The sequence below is a fragment of the Primulina eburnea genome, chromosome 2 (genome assembly GCF_022965805.1).
Source record: "Primulina eburnea isolate SZY01 chromosome 2, ASM2296580v1, whole genome shotgun sequence".
Lineage (NCBI taxonomy): Eukaryota > Viridiplantae > Streptophyta > Magnoliopsida > Lamiales > Gesneriaceae > Primulina > Primulina eburnea.
Window position 1 is genome coordinate 9,156,293 of NC_133102.1, and position 21,234 is coordinate 9,177,526.

The 21,234-nt window shown below is 38.1% G+C and overlaps 1 protein-coding gene and 1 non-coding gene across 2 annotated transcripts; one reads left to right on the forward strand and one right to left on the reverse strand.

Moving 5' to 3' along the window:
* Positions 1-11,981: 11,981 nt before the first annotated feature.
* Positions 11,982-12,087, forward strand: LOC140824866 (small nucleolar RNA R71). The gene has a single exon (XR_012116485.1). It is a non-coding gene; the product is annotated as a small nucleolar RNA R71 (small nucleolar RNA).
* A 6,851-nt stretch (positions 12,088-18,938) lies between these two features.
* On the reverse strand, positions 18,939-20,865 carry LOC140824571 (uncharacterized). The gene is made up of 2 exons (XM_073186144.1): positions 19,603-20,865; positions 18,939-19,288 (listed from the first exon to the last, which is right to left on the reverse strand). The coding sequence occupies exons 1-2, from the start codon at positions 20,762-20,764 to the stop codon at positions 19,254-19,256; spliced, it is 1,197 nt and encodes a 398-aa protein (XP_073042245.1). The 5' UTR covers positions 20,765-20,865; the 3' UTR covers positions 18,939-19,253.
* Positions 20,866-21,234: the final 369 nt, after the last annotated feature.

Here is a 21,234-nt window from a genome sequence, read left to right on the forward strand (position 1 = left end):
TGACACCTACCACCTTCTCAAAAATTCGCTTTATCTCTCGGTTAGACACCTCAACTTGCCCACTCGTCTGGGGGTGATAAGGGGTAGAGATCTTATGTGTGACACCATATTTGCTTAAAAGTTTTTCAAAGAGTTTGTTTCAAAAATGAGTGCCACCATCACTAATGATTGCTCGTGGTGTTCCAAAGCGGTTAAAAATGTTTTTCTTCAAAAATTTTAGAACCACTTGAGCATCATCAGTGGCGTATGCTTCCGCCTCTACCCACTTAGACACATAATCCACCGCCACCAAAATGTATTTTTTCGTGAAAGAACTGGGAAACGGTCCCATGAAATCTATTCCCCACACATCAAAAACCTCACACTCAATGATATTATTTAAAGGCATTTCGTGACGGTTAGAGATGTTACCTGTCCGTTGGCATTTATGACATGCTAGCACATAAGAACGAGCATCTTTAAAGAGGGTTGGCCAATAAAAGCCACATTCGAGTACCTTAGATGCCGTCCTCGTTGGTCCAAAGTGACCACCTACCTCACAGTCATGGCAATGAGTAAGAATCGATCCCATCTCTTCCTCCGCCACACATCTCCGAATCATAGAATCTGCACAAATCTTAAACAAGAAAGGTTCTTCCCAAAAATAATATTTCACGTCCGAAAAGAATTTCTTTCTTTGGTGAAATGTAAGATTTGGGGGAGGTGAGCCTGTAACAAGAAAATTCGCAAGATTTGCATACCATGGACAATTTTTTACCTCAAACAACTGCTCATCCGGAAACCAATCATTAATCGCATCAGTCACACAATCATTACTGATAAATTCTAATATAGACAAATGATCTGCAACCACATTCTCAACACCCTTCTTATCTTTTATTTCCACATCAAATTCTTGCAATAATAAAATCCACCGAAGTAAGCGTGGCTTTGCATCTTTCTTTGCAAGTAAATATTTAAGGGCAGAGTGATCAGTAAACACAATTACTTTCGACAAAACAAGATAAGCATGAAACTTGTCAAGTGCAAACACTACTGCAAGTAACTCTTTTTCGGTGGTGGCATAATTCAATTGTGCTTCATCTAGAGTCCTACTTGCATAGTATATGGTGTGAAATACCTTGTTTTGTCTTTGTCCGAGGACAGCACCTACCGCAGTATCGCTGGCGTCGCACATGATCTCGAAGGGTAGATCCCAATCCGGTGCCACCAAGATAGGAGCCGTCACTAAGCGCTCTTTCAACTTCTCGTATGCCTGCAAGCAAGTAGAATTGAAATCAAAAGGCACATCTTTCATGAGTAAAGAAGATAAAGGTTTTGCAATTTTAGAAAAATCTTTGATGAAACGTCGGTAAAAACCGGCGTGGCCTAGAAAACTTCTAACTCCCTTTATGGACGCCGGCGGTGGTAAGTTCTTGATAACTTCAACTTTCGCCTTATCCACCTCTATTCCGTGCCACGAAACCTTGTGCCCTAGGACAATTCCCTCTTGTACCATAAAGTGGCATTTTTCCCAATTAAGCACCAAGTTTGTCTCCTCACATCTCCTCAACACTACCTGCAAGTTCTGCAAACAATCATTAAAAGACGAGCCAAAAATCGAGAAGTCATCCATAAATATCTCAAGAAAAGTTTCAATCATATCATGGAATATAGCAGTCATGCATCGTTGAAAAGTGGCAGGGGCATTACACAAACCAAATGGCATCCGTCTAAAAGCAAAAGTGCCATAAGGACAAGTGAAGGTGGTTTTCTCTTGGTCCTCGGGCGCAATCATGATTTGGTTATACCCAGAATACCCATCTAAAAAACGATAGAACTCATGACCCGCTAACCTCTCAAGCATTTGATCAATAAAGGGAAGGGGAAAGTGGTCTTTACGGGTAGCATCATTCAATTTCCTATAATCAATGCACACACGCCATCCCGTAACTGTAATGCCCGAGATTTAATCATTATAATCAGACGTTGATTAATTGACATGATTGAAATTATAAGAATTTAAACGAACCAATATGTCGAGACCGAGCGTCGTTGCATAATTAGCCAAGGATTTGGGCAGAACCTCCGGCGCTCGAGCGGTAGAAAACAACCGCCCGAGCGCCAATGTTTCGGTAATTCATCGTTCGGGCAGAAGGTTCGGCGCCCGGGCGGTAGATTTTGACCGCTCGAGCGCCAAGTGTGCGACTTGAAATTTCCGGACAGTATGTTCGGCGCCCGAGCAGTACATTTCGACCGCTCGAGCGCCACCCGGAAAGCATGCAATGTGCCACGCTTCAGTTTGCATGCATCGTTGATATATATATATATATATATATATAAATATATATATATATATATAGAGATAAACTCATTCTTCAGATAAAAAGAAACGAAGGAAAGGAAGCTCGAGAAATTCTCCAGAAAATCCTTACGCCTTTTCTGAGAAATCCACCCGTCTGATTTTGAATCCGACTTCAGTACTGTGTTCCTATCAACACAGGCTACAATTGGACGTAAGTTTTATTACGTTTAGACATGGTTTGAATTTATGATGTTGTCAGAATTGAATAGGATTCATATATGATGTTCTTGTCATGTTAGACATCATAGAATCGAAGCCAGATTAAGAAACAGAGTGTTTAGATAATTGTTATGATTTTCAGAGTCGATTGGACTGAGATTTCATATCAGAATTGTATTATCGTTCAGAGTTTGAGTTGTATCGATATTGATTATGAATTCTGATATTATATCTGTGATGTTGAGATTGACGGGATTATCAAGATTGTAGTGTTATGCCGTCGAAACATCAGTTGATTTAGATTGATCAGATTCAGTTATGATTTAGATTTCATCGTGATATTCGTTGATATGAATCAGATTGTATCTTGTTCAGATATTGATCAGATTATGTACTGAGTTGAGTATTGATCAGAACAGATTGTGTATTGAGTTATTCATTGACACAGTGTATTCGATATTGTCATTTCAGATTGGATATGGACAGAGTTGAATACAGGTCATCGTCTTCGTCAGACAGGGAAGACAAAGGTATAATTCATGTGATATTCGGGAAGAACAACTCAATTGAGATCGCGTTGAGTTGCCCAATAAATCACATACTATACTCTTGTTTATGTTTATATGATTATGCAATGATTATAGATTGTTATTCATGCATTAAGATAGGACAGTCTGGAGATCAGGCAGACTCTAGACGTTCGGCGATATCTCAGCTTTGGGGAAGATCACCGCCCCTTTATAGATGTGGATACAGATCAGACCGAAGTCTAGGAATAAGACGTACATCACCTCGATTGGTAGGGTAGGTGACAGCCAGTGACGTCTTATTCACCCCGGGATCCCTAGAGTTTTAGTCGAGTCAAGTCTAGACATGATTTGATTAGGACTGCATGATTATATGGATGTGGCTTCCTAGATCATGGGACCCATCGTTATTGCTTTCAGTTGCGCTAGCATGTTTTATGATTTAGATTGTTTATATGCATGTTTATCTTATTTGAGTTGCATGCTTATTTGATTTATTTCATAGAGTATGAAATACATTGGTTTATACATGATCGCATGTTTTATGAATTAGTTGTTTATATACATGCTTACCATGTTTTATACTGGGATTTATTCTCACCGGAGTTATCCGGCTGTTGTCTTGTTTTGTATGTGTGCATGACAACAGGTGGGGCTTGATCAGGGTCGAGATGACGATGAGAGAAGACGAGTTAGCGTGGTGATTCCGGACTTGTAGTAGATATGGTTTTATTACTGGAACCTTAGATTAGAATGTTGTACATATTGGTACTTTTAAATACTGAAATGTATTTTATACAGAAATGTATAATAGTTAGATTCCATTACCTTCCGCAGTTTCATTTTAAAAAGAAAAATTTTTAGACTCTGTTTATCAGAATAGATAATTAAATCCCAATAATGATTAAGAAGATGATTAGCGTCCGGGTCCCCACAACAGGTGGTATCAGAGCGATAGATCCTTTAGATTGAGATAGTCAGAGTTGATAGATCTTTTAGACTGAGATAGTAGAGAATGAGCGGGGTAGATTGAATTTTCTTCCTTGCATATGAGTGCTAGCATGAGAATTATTTCAATGTTGAATTACATTGTGTGTGCTAGCATGATTTATTGCTTTCTCTATTACATGTTGTTGTTATCTGAGTTGATTGCAGCATGTAATTACTAAACCTGAATCAGAACCGAGTCTGGATCAGAGGTATATGATCAGAGGAGGGCTGAGACAGAATGTATAGATTGGGTACTGATTTGTTTGATATCCAGATATACCGCCTCGGAGAATTCCAGAAAGGGGTAGTACTTCTTCTGAACAGATAGATGCATCAGAAACTCAGATAGAAGCAAAGTTGGCAGAACTTCAGTTATTTCAGCCGCCGATGTTGAGTGGTATCGAGACATCGGAAGATTGTCAGAACTGGTTGGATGACATAGAAATACTATTTGATTTAATTGCTTGTACAGAGGAACAGAAAGTTAAATTGGTATTTCTCCAATTACGAGGGGCTGCCAGAAGTTGGTGGGTTACCATGAAAGGAGTATTAACACAACGTGGTACTGTGATCACGTGGGAAGTATTCAGAGCTGAATTCTACCAAAGGTTTTTCTCCGTTTCGTATCGGGAGGACAAAAGAGCAGAATTTGAGAATTTGAGACAAGGCCTATTGAATATTGACGAATATGCTGCTAAATTCTCTACGCTATTGCATTTTGCTCCTCATTTGGCTGAAAATGACGAAGCGGTAGTGAATCAGTTCGTCAGAGGATTGAATTCAGAAATAGTTGCATTGATGAACATGCAACCACCTTATCATTTTGCTGATGCGTTGAGTAAAGCAAGGAGGGCGGAGGCGAGTCTGATTAGACAATTGGGAAGATTGAGCGTGAAGCAATCCCAGACACAGCAATCCCCTCTTCGATTTGATCACGGCAGTACGAGTGGGAAGCAAGAGTTGCTGAAAGCTCGAAAGAAATCGTTCAAGAAATTAGGAGGTGGTTCCTCTAGTTCCAGTGGCTCTAGCCCGAGCTATACTGGGGTGTATTGCAGAACTTGTGGGGGGAGACATTCCACAGAGCAATGCCAGGGAGTGACTGGTACTTGCCATATCTGCAGACAACAGGGACACTTTGCTAGAGTCTGTCCCCAGAAGGGTCCTCGAAGATTTTAGAGAGTAGAGTCATTGGTGATAATGACAGAAGAACAGACTCAGAACACGTCATAGGTACTGTTCTTTTATGATTATATTGCATATGTATTGATATGTACTAATGCATTTTTTTTGAGTATCTATGATTGATTAGCATGGAGATATGCTGTACCTATTGGGTTTGTTGTATTGTAGTATTACTTTCCTTGATGGTTGAGGAAAATGATGATATCTAAGACTTTTATGATATATATATACTACAGTAAGATAAGAATGAGGTGAGTAGATTGTGCTGTACTTGTGTTGTTGATGATCTGATTTAATTGCATTACTGATATGGAGATGGTGAACAAGTACAGAGATATTGTAGAAATTGTCCCAGAAATGGTAAGATTCAGACCAGATCTGGCTGATAAACGGAGATTTTCCGATAAAGATTCTAGATTCAGAATTCCTTTAATAATTGTATTGTTGATGACTCGATTAATACAGAAAGGAACAGATGGTATCCTTATGTATTCAGTAAACCTACTGAAATCGAGTTTAGCAACTACAGATTTGATAGTTACGTAAGGATTGATTGATAATTGCCTAGATAAGATTTCAGATGCGTTTGATATCAGAAAGGTAGATTTCAGAATCGAATCGATACCAGGTAATGGTTATACCTTAGAATTCAGTACAGAATGATATTGAAGATTTATAGAAGGGTACAGATTGCTAACTCTTATGTTCGGAGATATTCTGATGATTTTATGCTTGTTATATCTATGATATTTGATATGTTAGCAATATCTGATTGGTTGAAATGAATATTTGAAGACTTTATTGAATATTCAGAGAATGGTGATTATTGTATACAGAAATGGGTCAGGTATGAATCATAATTGAAACAGATTGTATTCAGCATATGTAATATCTGCAGTATGTATACCGATTATTTACACAGTTGAGACAGAAATCAGCGACTGTAAGCGACACAGATATCAGATATATCAGAATTAACAGAAATGTCAGAAAGTCAGAATGGCTGAGTTTTGCAGATTTTCTTATTCTCTTATTATGTTTTATCTACTTGCGTATTGTTATGGTTCTAAATCAGTATTTGAGACATCTTATATTGTTTGGGAGCATATTCTATTTGCAGATGAGATATGGCAGATGATTTGGGCACTGTGAAGATTGATCAGTAGTCAGAATTATCAGTATTGCCAGCAATCGTTGTTTTATGAGTTTTCTTAAACTCACTAGATCTGTATAGGTTGTTTTTATTTCGAATCTGATGGATAGTACTGTGGTTTGCATGTATGTTTGATACAGAATATTGTAAACAGTTGAGAGTTGCAACAGTTCAGAAATGTGATATCAGAATGTTTCAGAATTATATAACAGAATTTGATATCTGTAGTCAGTGCCGAATACCAGGTAGGTATTTCTTCTTTATTTTATATTATTAACTGATTGTTTATACAGAATAGTTCGAATCTGAAAGCACAGATAGTGTCAGAAATGCACAGTAGTGAGTTCAGTTTTCATTCAAGTGATTGTGAATGTATGATATTCGAACAGATAGTTGTGATATAGACAGATTAAATCAGTTATAGCAGAAATTGTACAGAAAGGTTGATAGAAATGGTACTGAATTGTATGAATTGTTAATAGAAGAAGACAGAAAGATAGAAATCAGAAGATTATTACAGATTTTGTATATTCTGAATAGAAATAGGAGTACATTTCTATGGTTTTCGTAATGAAAGTACCGTCATTTTCTCCAGATTGAGATATGATATGATTATGATTGACATATTACTCAATCTATATCTATCAGTTTGTACCAGACTACGTACAAACAGAACTAGATGACATAGATCGATGTCAAAGAAATGTTCAGATGGAACAGAAAATTTAAGTAGATTATATCAGATTGTGATTTTGATTGAGTTTGTATTTGTGATAGAAGATATCATGAACTCTTTCACAGATTATTCACAGATTGACAGGTAGTCAGAGTGTATGATTCAGATACTGACAGATACTGGTAGAGTTTTAGTGCTGGATGTTAGCACTAGCTGTTATGATTTATTGTCACTATATGACTTATTGCATGACAATAGTTATCAAGACAGTTCAGAATGGACAGATTAAAGAAACCAACATCGGATGATGATGCTTGGTATTTGAACTGAAGATTTCATATGTCCTTGATTGGGATTAGCAGGTTTGATAACAACTGCTAGTATTATTTTGTTATGAACTGTGATTGGTTTATACGGATGTTGTATAACCAACATGGCAAGATTGATTCTGTCAGAGTTAGTTTAAGAAGTATTAGAATAGTATACTTTATGAAGTTTTATTCCAGAATTGAAATCAGAGATTGATACAAGAAAGAGATTTCAGAATGGATTCATTAAGAGAGGAGTTTGGATGTTAAACTCTATTATACATTTCTTCTCTGATATTTGAATTGATTGCTTATGAGTTCGAGGACGAACTCAGATCTAAGAGGGGGAGAAATGTAATGCCCGAGATTTAATCATTATAATCAGACGTTGATTAATTGACATGATTGAAATTATAAGAATTTAAACGAACCAATATGTCGAGACCGAGCGTCGTTGCATAATTAGCCAAGGATTTGGGCAGAACCTCCGGCGCTCGAGCGGTAGAAAACAACCGCCCGAGCGCCAATGTTTCGGTAATTCATCGTTCGGGCAGAAGGTTCGGCGCCCGGGCGGTAGATTTTGACCGCTCGAGCGCCAAGTGTGCGACTTGAAATTTCCGGACAGTATGTTCGGCGCCCGAGCGGTACATTTCGACCGCTCGAGCGCCACCCGGAAAGCATGCAATGTGCCACGCTTCAGTTTGCATGCATCGTTGATATATATATATATATATATATATATATATATATATATATATATATATATATATATATATATATATATATATATATATATATATATAGATAAACTCATTCTTCAGAAAAAAAGAAACGAAGGAAAGGAAGCTCGAGAAATTCTCCAGAAAATCCTTACGCCTTTTCTGAGAAATCCACCCGTCTGATTTTGAATCCGACTTCAGTACTGTGTTCCTATCAACACAGGCTACAACTGGACGTAAGTTTTATTACGTTTAGACATGGTTTGAATTTATGATGTTGTCAGAATTGAATAGGATTCATATATGATGTTCTTGTCATGTTAGACATCATAGAATCGAAGCCAGATTAAGAAAAGAAGTGTTTAGATAATTGTTATGATTTTCAGAGTCGATTGGACTGAGATTTCATATCAGAATTGTATTATCGTTCGGAGTTTGAGTTGTATCGATATTGATTATGAATTCTGATATTATATCTGTGATGTTGAGATTGACGGGATTATCAAGATTGTAGTGTTATGCCGTCGAAACATCAGTTGATTTAGATTGATCAGATTCAGTTATGATTTAGATTTCATCGTGATATTCGTTGATATGAATCAGATTGTATCTTGTTCAGATATTGATCAGATTATGTACTGAGTTGAGTATTGATCAGAACATATTGTGTATTGAGTTATTCATTGACACAGTGTATTCGATATTGTCATTTCAGATTGGATATGGACAGAGTTGAATACATGTCATCGTCTTCGTCAGACAGAGAAGACAAAGGTATAATTCATGTGATATTCGGGCAGAACAACTCAATTGAGATCGCGTTGAGTTGCCCAATAAATCACATACTATACTCTTGTTTATGTTTATATGATTATGCAATGATTATAGATTGTTATTCATGCATTAAGATAGGACAGTCTGGAGATCAGGCAGACTCTAGACGTTCGGCGATATCTCAGCTTTGGGGAAGATCACCGCCCCTTTATAGATGTGGATACAGATCAGACCGAAGTCTAGGAATAAGACGTACAGCACCTCGATTGGTAGGGTAGGTGACAGCCAGTGACGTCTTATTCACCCCGGGATCCCTAGAGTTTTAGTCGAGTCAAGTCTAGACATGATTTGATTAGGACTGCATGATTATATGGATGTGGCTTCCTAGATCATGGGACCCATCGTTATTGCTTTCAGTTGCGCTAGCATGTTTTATGATTTAGATTGTTTATATGCATGTTTATCTTATTTGAGTTGCATGCTTATTTGATTTATTTCATAGAGTATGAAATACATTGGTTTATACATGATCGCATGTTTTATGAATTAGTTGTTTATATACATGCTTACCATGTTTTATACTGGGATTTATTCTCACCGGAGTTATCCGGCTGTTGTCTTGTTTTGTATGTGTGCATGACAACAGGTGGGGCTTGATCAGGGTCGAGATGACGATGAGAGAAGACGAGTTAGCGTGGTGATTCCGGACTTGTAGTAGATATGGTTTTATTACTGGAACCTTAGATTAGAATGTTGTACATATTGGTACTTTTAAATACTGAAATGTATTTTATACAGAAATGTATAATAGTTAGATTCCATTACCTTCCGCAGTTTCATTTTAAAAAGAAAAATTTTTAGACCCTGTTTATCAGAATAGATAATTAAATCCCAATAATGATTAAGAAGATGATTAGCGTCCGGGTCCCCACAGTAACAATCCTAGTGGGTATTAATTCATTATTTTCATTTGTGATAACAGTAATCCCACCTTTCTTTGGCACACACTGAACAGGACTTACCCATGCACTATCAGATATAGGATAGATAATACCTGCGTCGAGAAGCTTAATTGTTTCAGCCTTTACTACCTCTTGCATCTTTGGATTTAATCGTCTTTGAGGTTGCACAAGAGGTGAGTACTTCTCTTCCATCAAGATCTTGTGCATGCAGACGGATGGATTTATTCCTTTGATATCTGCCACCTTCCACGCAAATGCGCCCTTGTGCGCTTTCAAAACTTCCAACAGCTTGTCCTCCATCACATCTTTCAAAGCAGCAGAGATAATGACAGGTAAAGTGTTATTCTCACCTAAGTATACGTACTTGAGGTGTGGAGGCAACGGCTTTAGCTCAAGCGTTGGTGGATCCTCGATGCTTGACCTTTGAGGGGTCAAATCTCTTCGCTCTCCTAGATCCTCCAGTCGCATCCTCATTGGCCTTCTCCATGGTTGGTTGGCATTAAAGTGTGCCACAATTTCAGCCCTTTCTTCGTCTAACTCCTCTTCTCCCAATTCAGTATTGATAGTGGCCTCCAAAGGTCCCTAAGAGCATCCTGCACATAGTTGGATGCAAGAGAGTCAAAAGCATCAATTCGAAAACAACTATCAGAATGCAGTGTGTGCTTAAGTGCATTAAAAATATCAAATGTAATCTCTTCTTCGCCCACTCTCAATCTCAACTTTCCCTCTTGCACATCAATAAGTGCCTTGCCAGTTGCAAGGAATGGTCTCCCCAAAATCAGAGGCATCTCTGTATCCTCTTCCATGTCGAGCACCACGAAGTCTGCAGGAAAAATGAATTTGTCCACTTTTACTAGCACATCCTCAATCACTCCGCGGGGGTACTTGACAGACCTGTCAGCCAGTTGCAAGGACATCCTCGTCGGCTTAGGCTCTCCTAATCCGAGTTTCCTGAAAACAGATAGAGGCATAAGATTAATAATTGCACCAAGGTCACACAATGCTTTACGAAAAACTACATCACCAATCATGCAAGGGATAGAAAAACTCCCTGGGTCTTTTAGTTTCGTTGGGATTTTGTTTTGCACCAAAGCAGAGCAACTTTCGGTCAAATTTACCGTCATGTGATCCTCCAATTTTCTCTTGTTGGCTAAGATGTCCTTCAAAAATTTAGCATAACTAGGCATTTGCATCAAAGCATCGGCAAAAGGAATATTAATATGCAATTTTTTAAACACCTCTAAAAACTTACCGAATTGTGCATCTAGTTTTGCCTTTTTTAATGCTGCAGGAAAAGGTGGAGGGATAACAATCTTAGGTTGTGCAGTGAGTGCTGGTGTAGAGTTAGATGACTTACCTTGAGACATCGCAGCATGTTCATCCGGTACTTGGCTTTTCTCTTTTTCTCTAGGCTCCAAAACTTTTCCGCTCTTCAACTCAATGGCCTTCACTTGCTCTTTTGGATTAGTCTCGGTATTACTTGGCAAGGTGCCCGGCTCTCTACTTGCTATCATTTTGGCCAACTGTCCAATTTGATTCTCGAGCCCCTTTATTGATGCATCTTGATTTTGGAGTCGAGTTTCAGTGGATGAGATAAACTTAGACATCATTTGTTCCAAGTTGGACTTTTCTTCTCTAGGAGGATCGGATCTGTACATCGGTTGTTTCCCATATTGTTGTCCTCCTTGCGGCCTATTATGACTGTTTTGACCGCCCCATGAGAAGTTGGGATGTTGCCTCCACCCAGGATTATATGTGTTCGAGTAAGGGTCATTCCTTAGGCGGTTTTGGACTCCCACTTGATTCACCGGTGCCTCATCTTGCACATATCAAGGATTTCCATCTTGACAGTCTTTCACATAGTGTTCCCCTCCACACTTCTCACAGAATATCTCTTGAAGACGCACAGCCGTGCCACCCACGTTCAAGCCGTCTATTTTCCTGTTTAAAGCGTCAAGTTGTGCAGTAATAACAGAAAAATCAGTTACCTGGTGAACTCCGGCACTTCTCCGCTGGTTGTTCCTGTCAGATTGAGGATGATAGCTGCTAGCAGCCATCTCCTCCAACAACTCATATCCTTCTTCCGCAGTCTTCCTCAAAAGGTTCCCACACGCAGCAGCATCTATCATAGTACGGTTAGGAGTAAGCAAACCGTAATAAAAGGTTTGAACGACTAACCCAAGTGGCAACTCGTGATGTGGGCATCTTCGTAATAGATCTTTGAAACGCTCCCACGCCTCATATAGTGACTCTTGATCGAACTGAGCAAATGTTGTGATGTCTGCCCGCAGCTTCATGGTCTTCGACGGAGGAAAGTATTTGATGAGAAACGCCTTCGCCATGTCCTCCCATGTAGCTATCGAACCTACAGGTAAACAATTCAACCAAGCTTTAGCTTTATCACGCAAAGAGAAAGGAAATAAACGCAGTCTAACAGCATCATCAGAAACTCCATTAAATTTAAAAGTATCGCAAATCTCAAGAAAATCCGCGATGTGTGTGTTTGGATCGTCCACAGCAGTTCCTCCAAATTGGACGGTGTTCTGAATCATCTGGATAATGGCTGGTTTGATTTCGAAGTGATTTGCCCGCACGATAGGTCTCACAATGCTAGGGCGTGCACCCTCCAAAGAAGGTTGGGCATACTCCAGCATTGGTATGCGGCGTGGCATCTCGATATGTCTCTCCTCACGCTGTTCCTCCTCGCGTTCTGGCTCGTGTCTCTCCATAAGTTCTTTAAGCCTCTGCTGTTGTCTCCTTCTGCGGAAGGTTCTTTCAATTTCAGGATCGAATTCAAGCTCCACGTCAAGTGACTTTGGCATGCACTGGAAGGGATATCTGTAAGAAAATGTGAAGTGTTATCTAAAGAGAAATGAAATAATGCTAAAGGAAATAACTAAAAATAAAATTGTAGATTAACAGTCCCCGGCAACGGCGCCAAAAACTTGATCGAGCAAAACTTGCACTATGAATTCCCCAAGAAAATATGATTTTGTATGCTCAAAATGTAATCGCAAGTGCACGATGTCAAGTAATAGTATAGTGTATATGAATACGAGTATCGTTCCACTGGAGACTGTCTTTAACAATTATTATTTTAGTTATTAAAACTTTAGCGACGAAATTTGATTGTTTGTTTTATGACTAATAAAATTCAAGAAAATTTAAATAAACAAGCTCAAAGATTAAATGATGAAATATGAATGCTAAATCAATGGATTAAATTTCAAATGATAAAAGAATTTGTTGGGAATTCTGGTTCACCTACCCCTTATTAATTAATTAATTCGTTCGATTGTGTTCTACGCTTCTGACAGGATTTCCTATTCAATTGAACACACTCTCTCGAGCTATGCCAAACTAATTCACTCAATGAAGTAATTAAATGTCTTTAATTATTTATCAAGAATGAACCGCATTTCGATTGATGAAATCCCCTAGTTTTGACCCTAAGGACTATGACTATCGGCACGTATCCAATTTCATATGTCTATGCAAATTGTAGATCCGCAGATTATACTACTCGATCCTATCACTAGTTATTCTCTCGAACTCACTCATGATATAAAATTATCGTAAAAGTCAGCTACGCTCAAACGACACAATAAAAATCGTAGTACAATCAAGAATAAAGCACAACTCAAAATATAAATTAATCAACTAAAAGTTTAGGGTAGGATCCCCTTTAATCCCAACAAATATTAAAATTAGCTACTAGAATTCATAATGAAAATAAGCAAAACAATATTTAAACAACGGAAAATAAACTAGAAATACGAGACGTGACGAAATCTGCGAAGAACGATGCCCGGAAGCCGTCGAATCTTCAATCCAAGTGCAAAGGCTCTCCAAAAACTCCTTGTGCTCCTGCAAATCCGTCTGAATAATCCCCCAAAAACGTGCAATAGCCTTACCATATCAACCACACCTCCAAAATAAGGTAGAGAATCGCGCACGATAATTTCCAAAAATAGGCGGCGCTCGGGCGGTAGAAAAGTACCGCTCGAGCGCCACACTTTCTGTAATTCTCCTTGGCACATGCAGCATTCGCGCTCGGGCGGTAGAAAACTACAGCTCGAGCGCCGACCTTTCTGTCTTCGGATGCACCTTCTCGCGCCCGGGCGGTAGAAATGTACCGCCCGAGCGCCAAACTTTCTGTCTTCTTCTCTTTGCTAGTCAAATGTGGCGCCCGGGCGGTAGAAATCTACCGCTCGAGCGCCGAACTTTCTGTCCAAAGTTCCTTGTCTTCAACACTTTACACTTTGCTTCATTCTTGGTTTTTCCGACCATTTTTCCTGCAATTTCATCACATACAAGTGAGACATGATAAAATGCAAATGATTACTCGAAAATGAACAAAAAGTAAAAGAAATGCATGCATGCACAGTGAAAACACAACTAAACCAATGCAATAAAACACGTAAAAACGACACATATCAGGTATGTTCTGCCATAGCTTTAAAAAAAAAATTCTTTAGTATTTTAAGTAGTAGACGTTTCAGTTACATTACTAAAACGAAATAAGTTACATGATATCATAATTCTCCCATGCATAATTATAATAAAGACAGAGAAGAACTCATAAAAATGAGAGTAAAAGAAGTCGTGTTAGAAGTAAAAATATGGATATATGCGATGGGAGATTAGAGAAAATTATCAAAAATTCAAGATTTCAACGATCGAGCTCATCTCTGTCATGCTACAAGAAAAGTCAATACCACGCATAGAATTTTTCATGTCATAGCTTAATATTCAAAAATATATTTATATTTATTTGTATATATAGAATTCGTGTCAATTATTGAAAGACTATGGAATATATTTTGATTGTAATATTTGGTTTGATGAGATTCGGAGACTAAGATCCACCAATCAAACTCATCGAAATTAAAAGAGTATCCCACTCGCTAGTTAACCGACAGGGTGTGGCTGCTTCTTCATCATTGTTTTTAGTGTCATATCTAGAACGTCATGTTAGAAAATTTGTTCAAAAATAATGATTAAATTATTCGATGATCATTTGAATATAGCCGATAAAGAATCGAACCGAACCGAACCGATTGAACGAAGAGGCAAAGACCGAAGCAACCCATAATTTTTTCGAGCAAACCAAATTGAACAAAAATTCTCTTAACTGAATTAATTGATATTTTACGAAAAAATTTTAAAAATGGAAAATTTAGGAATAACACGATGTAAACACTGCAATTTTCTATTAAAAAAAATTTATGCTTTTTATTAGAAAGATAGTCTAAATTATGGAAAATACATGATATTGGCAACATCCCATGAATTCTTTGAGCTATATCCTATGAATACCCCTTGTAGTATTTGGATTAAGGGTTGAGATAGTACCCATAAGATAGCATCAAAGAACACCAACACTATTAAGACCCTAGAGAAAAAAATAAATATTATTTTAAAAAATTAAATTTGATCGATCAGTTTACCCAAATTTTTTTATATCAATAATCAAAATTGTAGTTCGTTTTGTCAGTTGATTATGTTTAAACGATTTTTTTGCTCATCCCTAAAAGGAACAACAACTAGATGAGAAGAATGATAAATGAGGGTGATTCGATGTTACCTTAGAACATTAGATTGATTTTATGATGTACAATAGGTCACATCTGATTTTTCATTTGGATTATTATTGGGTGCAATAATTGTCCATGTTGGAAGAGAACCGTAGTGTTTGAACAGCTGTGTGGTTTAAAAGATTTGAGTTGCAGCACTAGCACTAGCTATAACTTTTGGTAAAGCGAGAAACGCTCGATCATACAGTTATACATCTGACGACGTGAAAAATCATGTGATTTATTATATGTCACTAGATAAACTCTTATGACATGCATCACATTGTGTGTTGACAGTCTAGGTCCAAAAAAATTCAGGACACAAGATCTCATAGAAACGAGGTCCAAACAAATTTGGTAGATTGACTCCATGAAAATTATAAGGAGATGTTGGTAGTTGTGTTGAGGGTATATATATAATAAATAAACGAAAAAAGATAACAATTAATCACCTTTTGGCATAACACAAAAACTTATATGATATCGCCTTCGATTCAACTCATGAAAAATTATATTTTATGTCAAAATATTATTTGTTCTGGTAAATATACATAATAAATGTAGTCGATCGTCTCTAATGATACTTGTTTTTTGGGTGTGTATTTCTACAGATTCCATTTTTAATTGGGCTTTCGAAATTCTATTCCGGAATAAGTTTAAATCGGGCTTTCGAAGAAAATTGAAACAAACCCATTAAGATTTGATTTTTATTTATTTATTGAATTTGGAGGCGAACTCGTTCTTTACGATAGTGTTGTGTCGAAATTATTAATTTAGCAAGTTAAAAATTTTCAATATATCGATAACTAACTTACATAAATTGCAAGGTCCGAAAATGTAACCACTTTTGATTTTTGATAATAATGAATTTGTTAGTATGCTTTTAGCATATTTGAACAAGTATGTACTTTACATACATATCAAGTTGGATGTTTTAATAAGTAGAACTCTAATAGGAAGTGAATTATCATGAACGAAAGATGATCTCCAAAAATATCTCAAACATATGTACTGAAAAATATGAATCGGAAAGATTACAGAAGCTTACCTCAACTACCTATTTATAACAAATGGGAAGTAAGACAAGTAAAGAATAAAAGCGTATTTAATCAACAAAAGCGTGTAGCAACTATTCTAATACTCCCCCTCAAGATGGAGAATGAATATTGTGAATAGCCATCTTGGACAAAAGTTCCCTAAACCGTTCAGGGAGAAGTGATTTTGTAAACAAATCAGCGAGCTGCAAATTTGAGGCCACATATAACACCTTGATAATCCCAGCTTGCAACTTCTCTCGCACCACATGACAATCTATCTCGATGTGCTTGGTGCGCTCATGAAACACCGGATTAGAAGCGATGTGTAGGGCTGACACCTGAAAATCTTTAAGTAATGAAAGCAACCAAACCACTTCACATGTTGCATTCGCCATTGATCTATATTCCGCTTCGGAAGATGACCTGGACACAGTATGTTGCTTCTTGGATTTCCAAGATATCAGTGACTCTCCCAAAAGAACACAAAAACCAGAGATTGATCGTCTTGTATCCGGGCAGGTTGCCCAATCTGAATCAGAGAAGAAACTTAGCTTGAGGTTGGACGAAGAGCTGTAAAACAACCCCTGACCTACTGTCCCTTTAACATACTGCAGCACAGAATAGATAGCTGGCAAATGTGTGTCTCGTGGCTTCGAAACATATTGACTTAGCTTGTTCACTGAGTATGCTATGTCTGGACGTGTGACAGTAAGGTAAAGAAGTCTACCCACAAGGCGTCTATATTCCGAAGGATCAGGAAGTAGTTCACCATCTTCTTCACTTAGTTTCAAGCCTACATCTAATGGTGTAGTACGTGGCTTGCAACCAGTAAGACCTGTATCATCAAGTAATTGAAGAGCATAGTGCCGTTGACATATAGAAATACCTTGCGATGATCGTGCCACCTCAATCCCAAGAAAGTACTTGAGGTCACCCAAATCTTTTAATTTGAATTGGTTGTCTAGAAACATTTTTAAATCAGTGGCTTCTGCTTCATTATTCGTGGCGATGACTATATCATCCACATATACCACTAAGGCCAGAAACACATCTCCACGCTTGCGAGTGAACAAAGAATTATCTGCATGAGATTGAACAAAACCAATATGAAGTAGCGTGGAAGAGAATTTGGCAAACCATTGTCTCGAGGCCTGCTTCAAACCATATAGGGACTTGTGCAATTTACAAATTTCATTCGAAGGTAAAGACTCCCCCTGGCGTTGATAACCTTGAGGCAACGACATATATACGTCTTCAGATAAGTCACCATGCAAGAAAGCATTATTCACATCCAGCTGCGTTAAAAACCAGCTGCGAATAGAAGCCACAGCCAACAAAGTTCTCACGGTTACCAACTTTGCAACGGGAGAAAAAGTCTCAAGATAATCAATGCCCTCTTGTTGGGTGTATCCCTTAGCTACAAGTCGTGCCTTATAGCGTTCCAAGCGACCATCAGCAAAAAATTTGGCTTTATATACCCACTGACAACCTACAACACGCTTGTCAGGTGGTAAAGACACAATGGACCAAGTCCTATTACGCTCCAAAGCTCGTAATTCCTCAGACATGGCTTGTCTCCATTCAGGGTGAACAACAACCTGAGAAAAGGAGGTTGGTTCAACAACAGATGATATAGTGTGTATGAAGGATTTGTGAGCTGGAGATAAACGATGATCACCAAGAGTAAAGGACAATGGGTGAGCAGTACAACTGAAGGAAGAAGAGGCAGTGGCATAACAATGAAAGTCACTCAAATGACTTGGGGGTTTGAGTGTTCTGTTGGATCGAGTTGAACGAATAGACTCATGGTGAGTGGAGACAAGAGAAGATTCAATTTGTGTTGGCAAAACACTGTCAAAAAAAGTTTTCAAATGTGAGGGAGACAACTCACTGTGAAATAGGAAAGTATTTTCATGGAAAACCACATCACGTGAGATATAGATCTCATTTGTCTCAAGATTAAGAAGTTTGTATGCTTTAAAACCCAATGAATAACCCAAAAATACAGACTTAATAGCACGGGGTGAGAACTTATGGCGACGAATTAGGAGAGTGGAACCATAGCACAAGCAGCCAAAGACCTTTAAATGGGAATAGGAAGGTGATTTAGAGTGTAATATCTCAAATGGAGTTTTATGTGAAAGTCGAGGAGAAGAGGTTCTATTGATCAAATAAACAGCAGTTTGAACACAGTCATTCCAGTAAACTAAAGGAACAGATGATTGGAACATAAGAGCACGTGCTACATTGAGAATATGTTGGTGTTTTCTTTCCACAACTGGATTTTGTTGTGGTCGTTCAACACACGAGTGATGAGAAAGAATGCCTTCGTTATGAAATAAAGTAGAAAAATCCAGCTCAGGAGCATTATCTGCCCGAACAGCCTTGATCCAATGCTCAAATTGGGTGGAAATCATCTTTAAAAAAATGGGAAATATGCTAGAGACATCAGACTTAGCCTTGAGAAAATAAACCCAAGTGAACCTCGAACGATCATCTAAAATGGCGAGAAAATATTTATATCCTTCAACACTCAATGTAGAAAATGGACCCCAAATGTCAAGATGTACTAGATCAAATAAATTGTCACTAACTAAGTTGTTTGAGATAAATGGTAATCGTTTCTGTTTAGACAATGGACAAACATGACAATCAAGGTCTTTTGCTGGACATAAGGATCAAGAGCTAAATCTCTTCCCATAACAGATAGTCTTGAAAAAGATGGATGACCCATTCTAAAATGCCAAAGTTTACATTGAGTTAAAGAAACATTACAAACAGTAGAAGAAGGATGAACACTTGGTGTCAAACTGGAGGTGGTTAGCACGTAGAGATTTCCAACTCTTTTACCCATCCCAATCATCTTGTTCTCGTGAAGTGCCTGAATTTGACACGAATCAGAAGAAAAGGAAACTGAGCAAGGCAGATGATTTGTGAGTGAACTAATTGACAACAAGTTGAAGTGAAATTGGGGAACAAATAAAACATTTTCCAGCACAAGATCACCAGACAGATGAACAAAACCAATGTGTGTGGCTGGTGCAGTAGAATTATTAGGCAACGTGATAGTTGAAGTAAGAGGTTTATATGAAGAAAAAATTGAAAGAGAACAACAAATATGGTGTGTTGCCCCAGTATCTAACACCCAATCACAATTAAGGATGGAAGTAAAGGCGAAGGATAGAGGATTTATACCACTGAAACAGGAAACAGAGGGCTCATGCTGTTGTGCAACTGAAGTAGAGCCATATCCAAGCTGAAGTTGTGAACTGAGGAAAGCAATGAGCTGCTTACAATGCTCAGGGCTAAGTGAATCATTCAAGCCATTCGAGTTTTTGTCACTGGATTGAAAAACTGGAACAACTTCAGTAGGGGCAGGAGTGGAGGCTCGAATTTGATTGACTCGGCTACGATCTTCGCTTTGCTTCTGCTTGTATTTGGGGTGACTGGGAGGAAACCCATGAAGTTGATAACACTTGTCGATTGTGTGCCCTGGATAGTGACAATATGAACAGACCATCAGTTTATCATTCTTATTTCCTTTACCGTGAGGAGGAACTTTAACAAACGTAGCAGCAAGTGATTGATGCACAGAGGCATGTGAATTAACAGCACCAGAAGCACCATAAGCCTCTTTATGTATCGATCGTTGTCGCTCCTCCTGTACAAAAAGTGAAAAAATCTTAGACATGACTGGAAATGGCTCCATCATTAGGATTTGAGCTCGTATTTGAGCATAAGAGTCATTCAAACCCATCAGAAATTGTAGAACACAATCCTGATTTTGATAATTCATCCACTCTTTCATCGATCCACAAGTACAAACAGAAATCGGCTGAAAGTATTTCAATTCATCCCAAAGAGTTCTCATACGAGTATAATATCCACTGATATCCATTGATCCTTGTTGCAAACCATTCAAGAGTTTCTTAATTTGAAATATACGTGGAGCATTGCTTTGATGAAAATGATCACGTAAGTCAATCGAGATTTCATGTGCAGTAGCAATGTACATTAAGCTATCCGCAATTTCTCGAGAAACAGAATTAAGGATCCAGGAAATAACCATGCTATTACAGCGGATCCAAGCCCCATACAACATGTCATCAACCGAAGGACGCACAGAGGTACCATCGACGAAGCTAATTTTGTTTTTCGCCGTCAACGCCTTATTCATCGCACGACTCCAAGTACTATAATTGTTACCTGAGAGCGGATGAGACACCAAAACGAGACCAGGATGATCACCATTTTGTAGATAGAAGAGGCTGCTAGAATCTTCAAAAGCAACTCTCTGGCCCTGGTCTTGATTGGAGGTGGAGCCTCGAACATTTGAGTTTGGAGCACCTCTCGCCATGGAAGAGAAGCAGATCTATCGCGGATTATATCTCTGATACCATAATAGGAAGTGAATTATCATGAACGAAAGATGATCTCCAAAAATATCTCAAACATATGTACTGAAAAATATGAATCGGAAGGATTACAGAAGCTTACCTCAACTACCTATTTATAACAAATGGGAAGTAAGACAAGTAAAGAATAAAAGCGTATTTAATCAACAAAAGCGTGTAGCAACTATTCTAATAAACTCAAATTTAGTCAAGTTAGAAATATGAGACAACTGATTGTTTTGAGCATATCTCATATCTCAGTGAGCCAAATGACCAGCAACCAAAATGGTTGAACAACAAACTCAAAAGACTAAAATAATATTATTGGCTCGATGAATTTGGATGTTATCTAGACAAATAGGCAGTCATAAAATCCAGCTGGATGAAATGGAAACAACAATCAGCTTGACAAGAAAATTTCTGGTATACTTGC

Bases quoted from the DNA above. Each gene is read 5' to 3' on its own strand.
- LOC140824571 (XM_073186144.1), bottom strand. From the start codon at position 20,764: ATGGCGAGAGGTGCTCCAAACTCAAATGTTCGAGGCTCCACCTCCAAT. The intron at 19,289-19,602 runs GTATAAATCCTC...TGTCAAATTCAG, and splicing joins CTCTGTTTCCTGTTTCAGTG to GCACTTCACGAGAACAAGAT.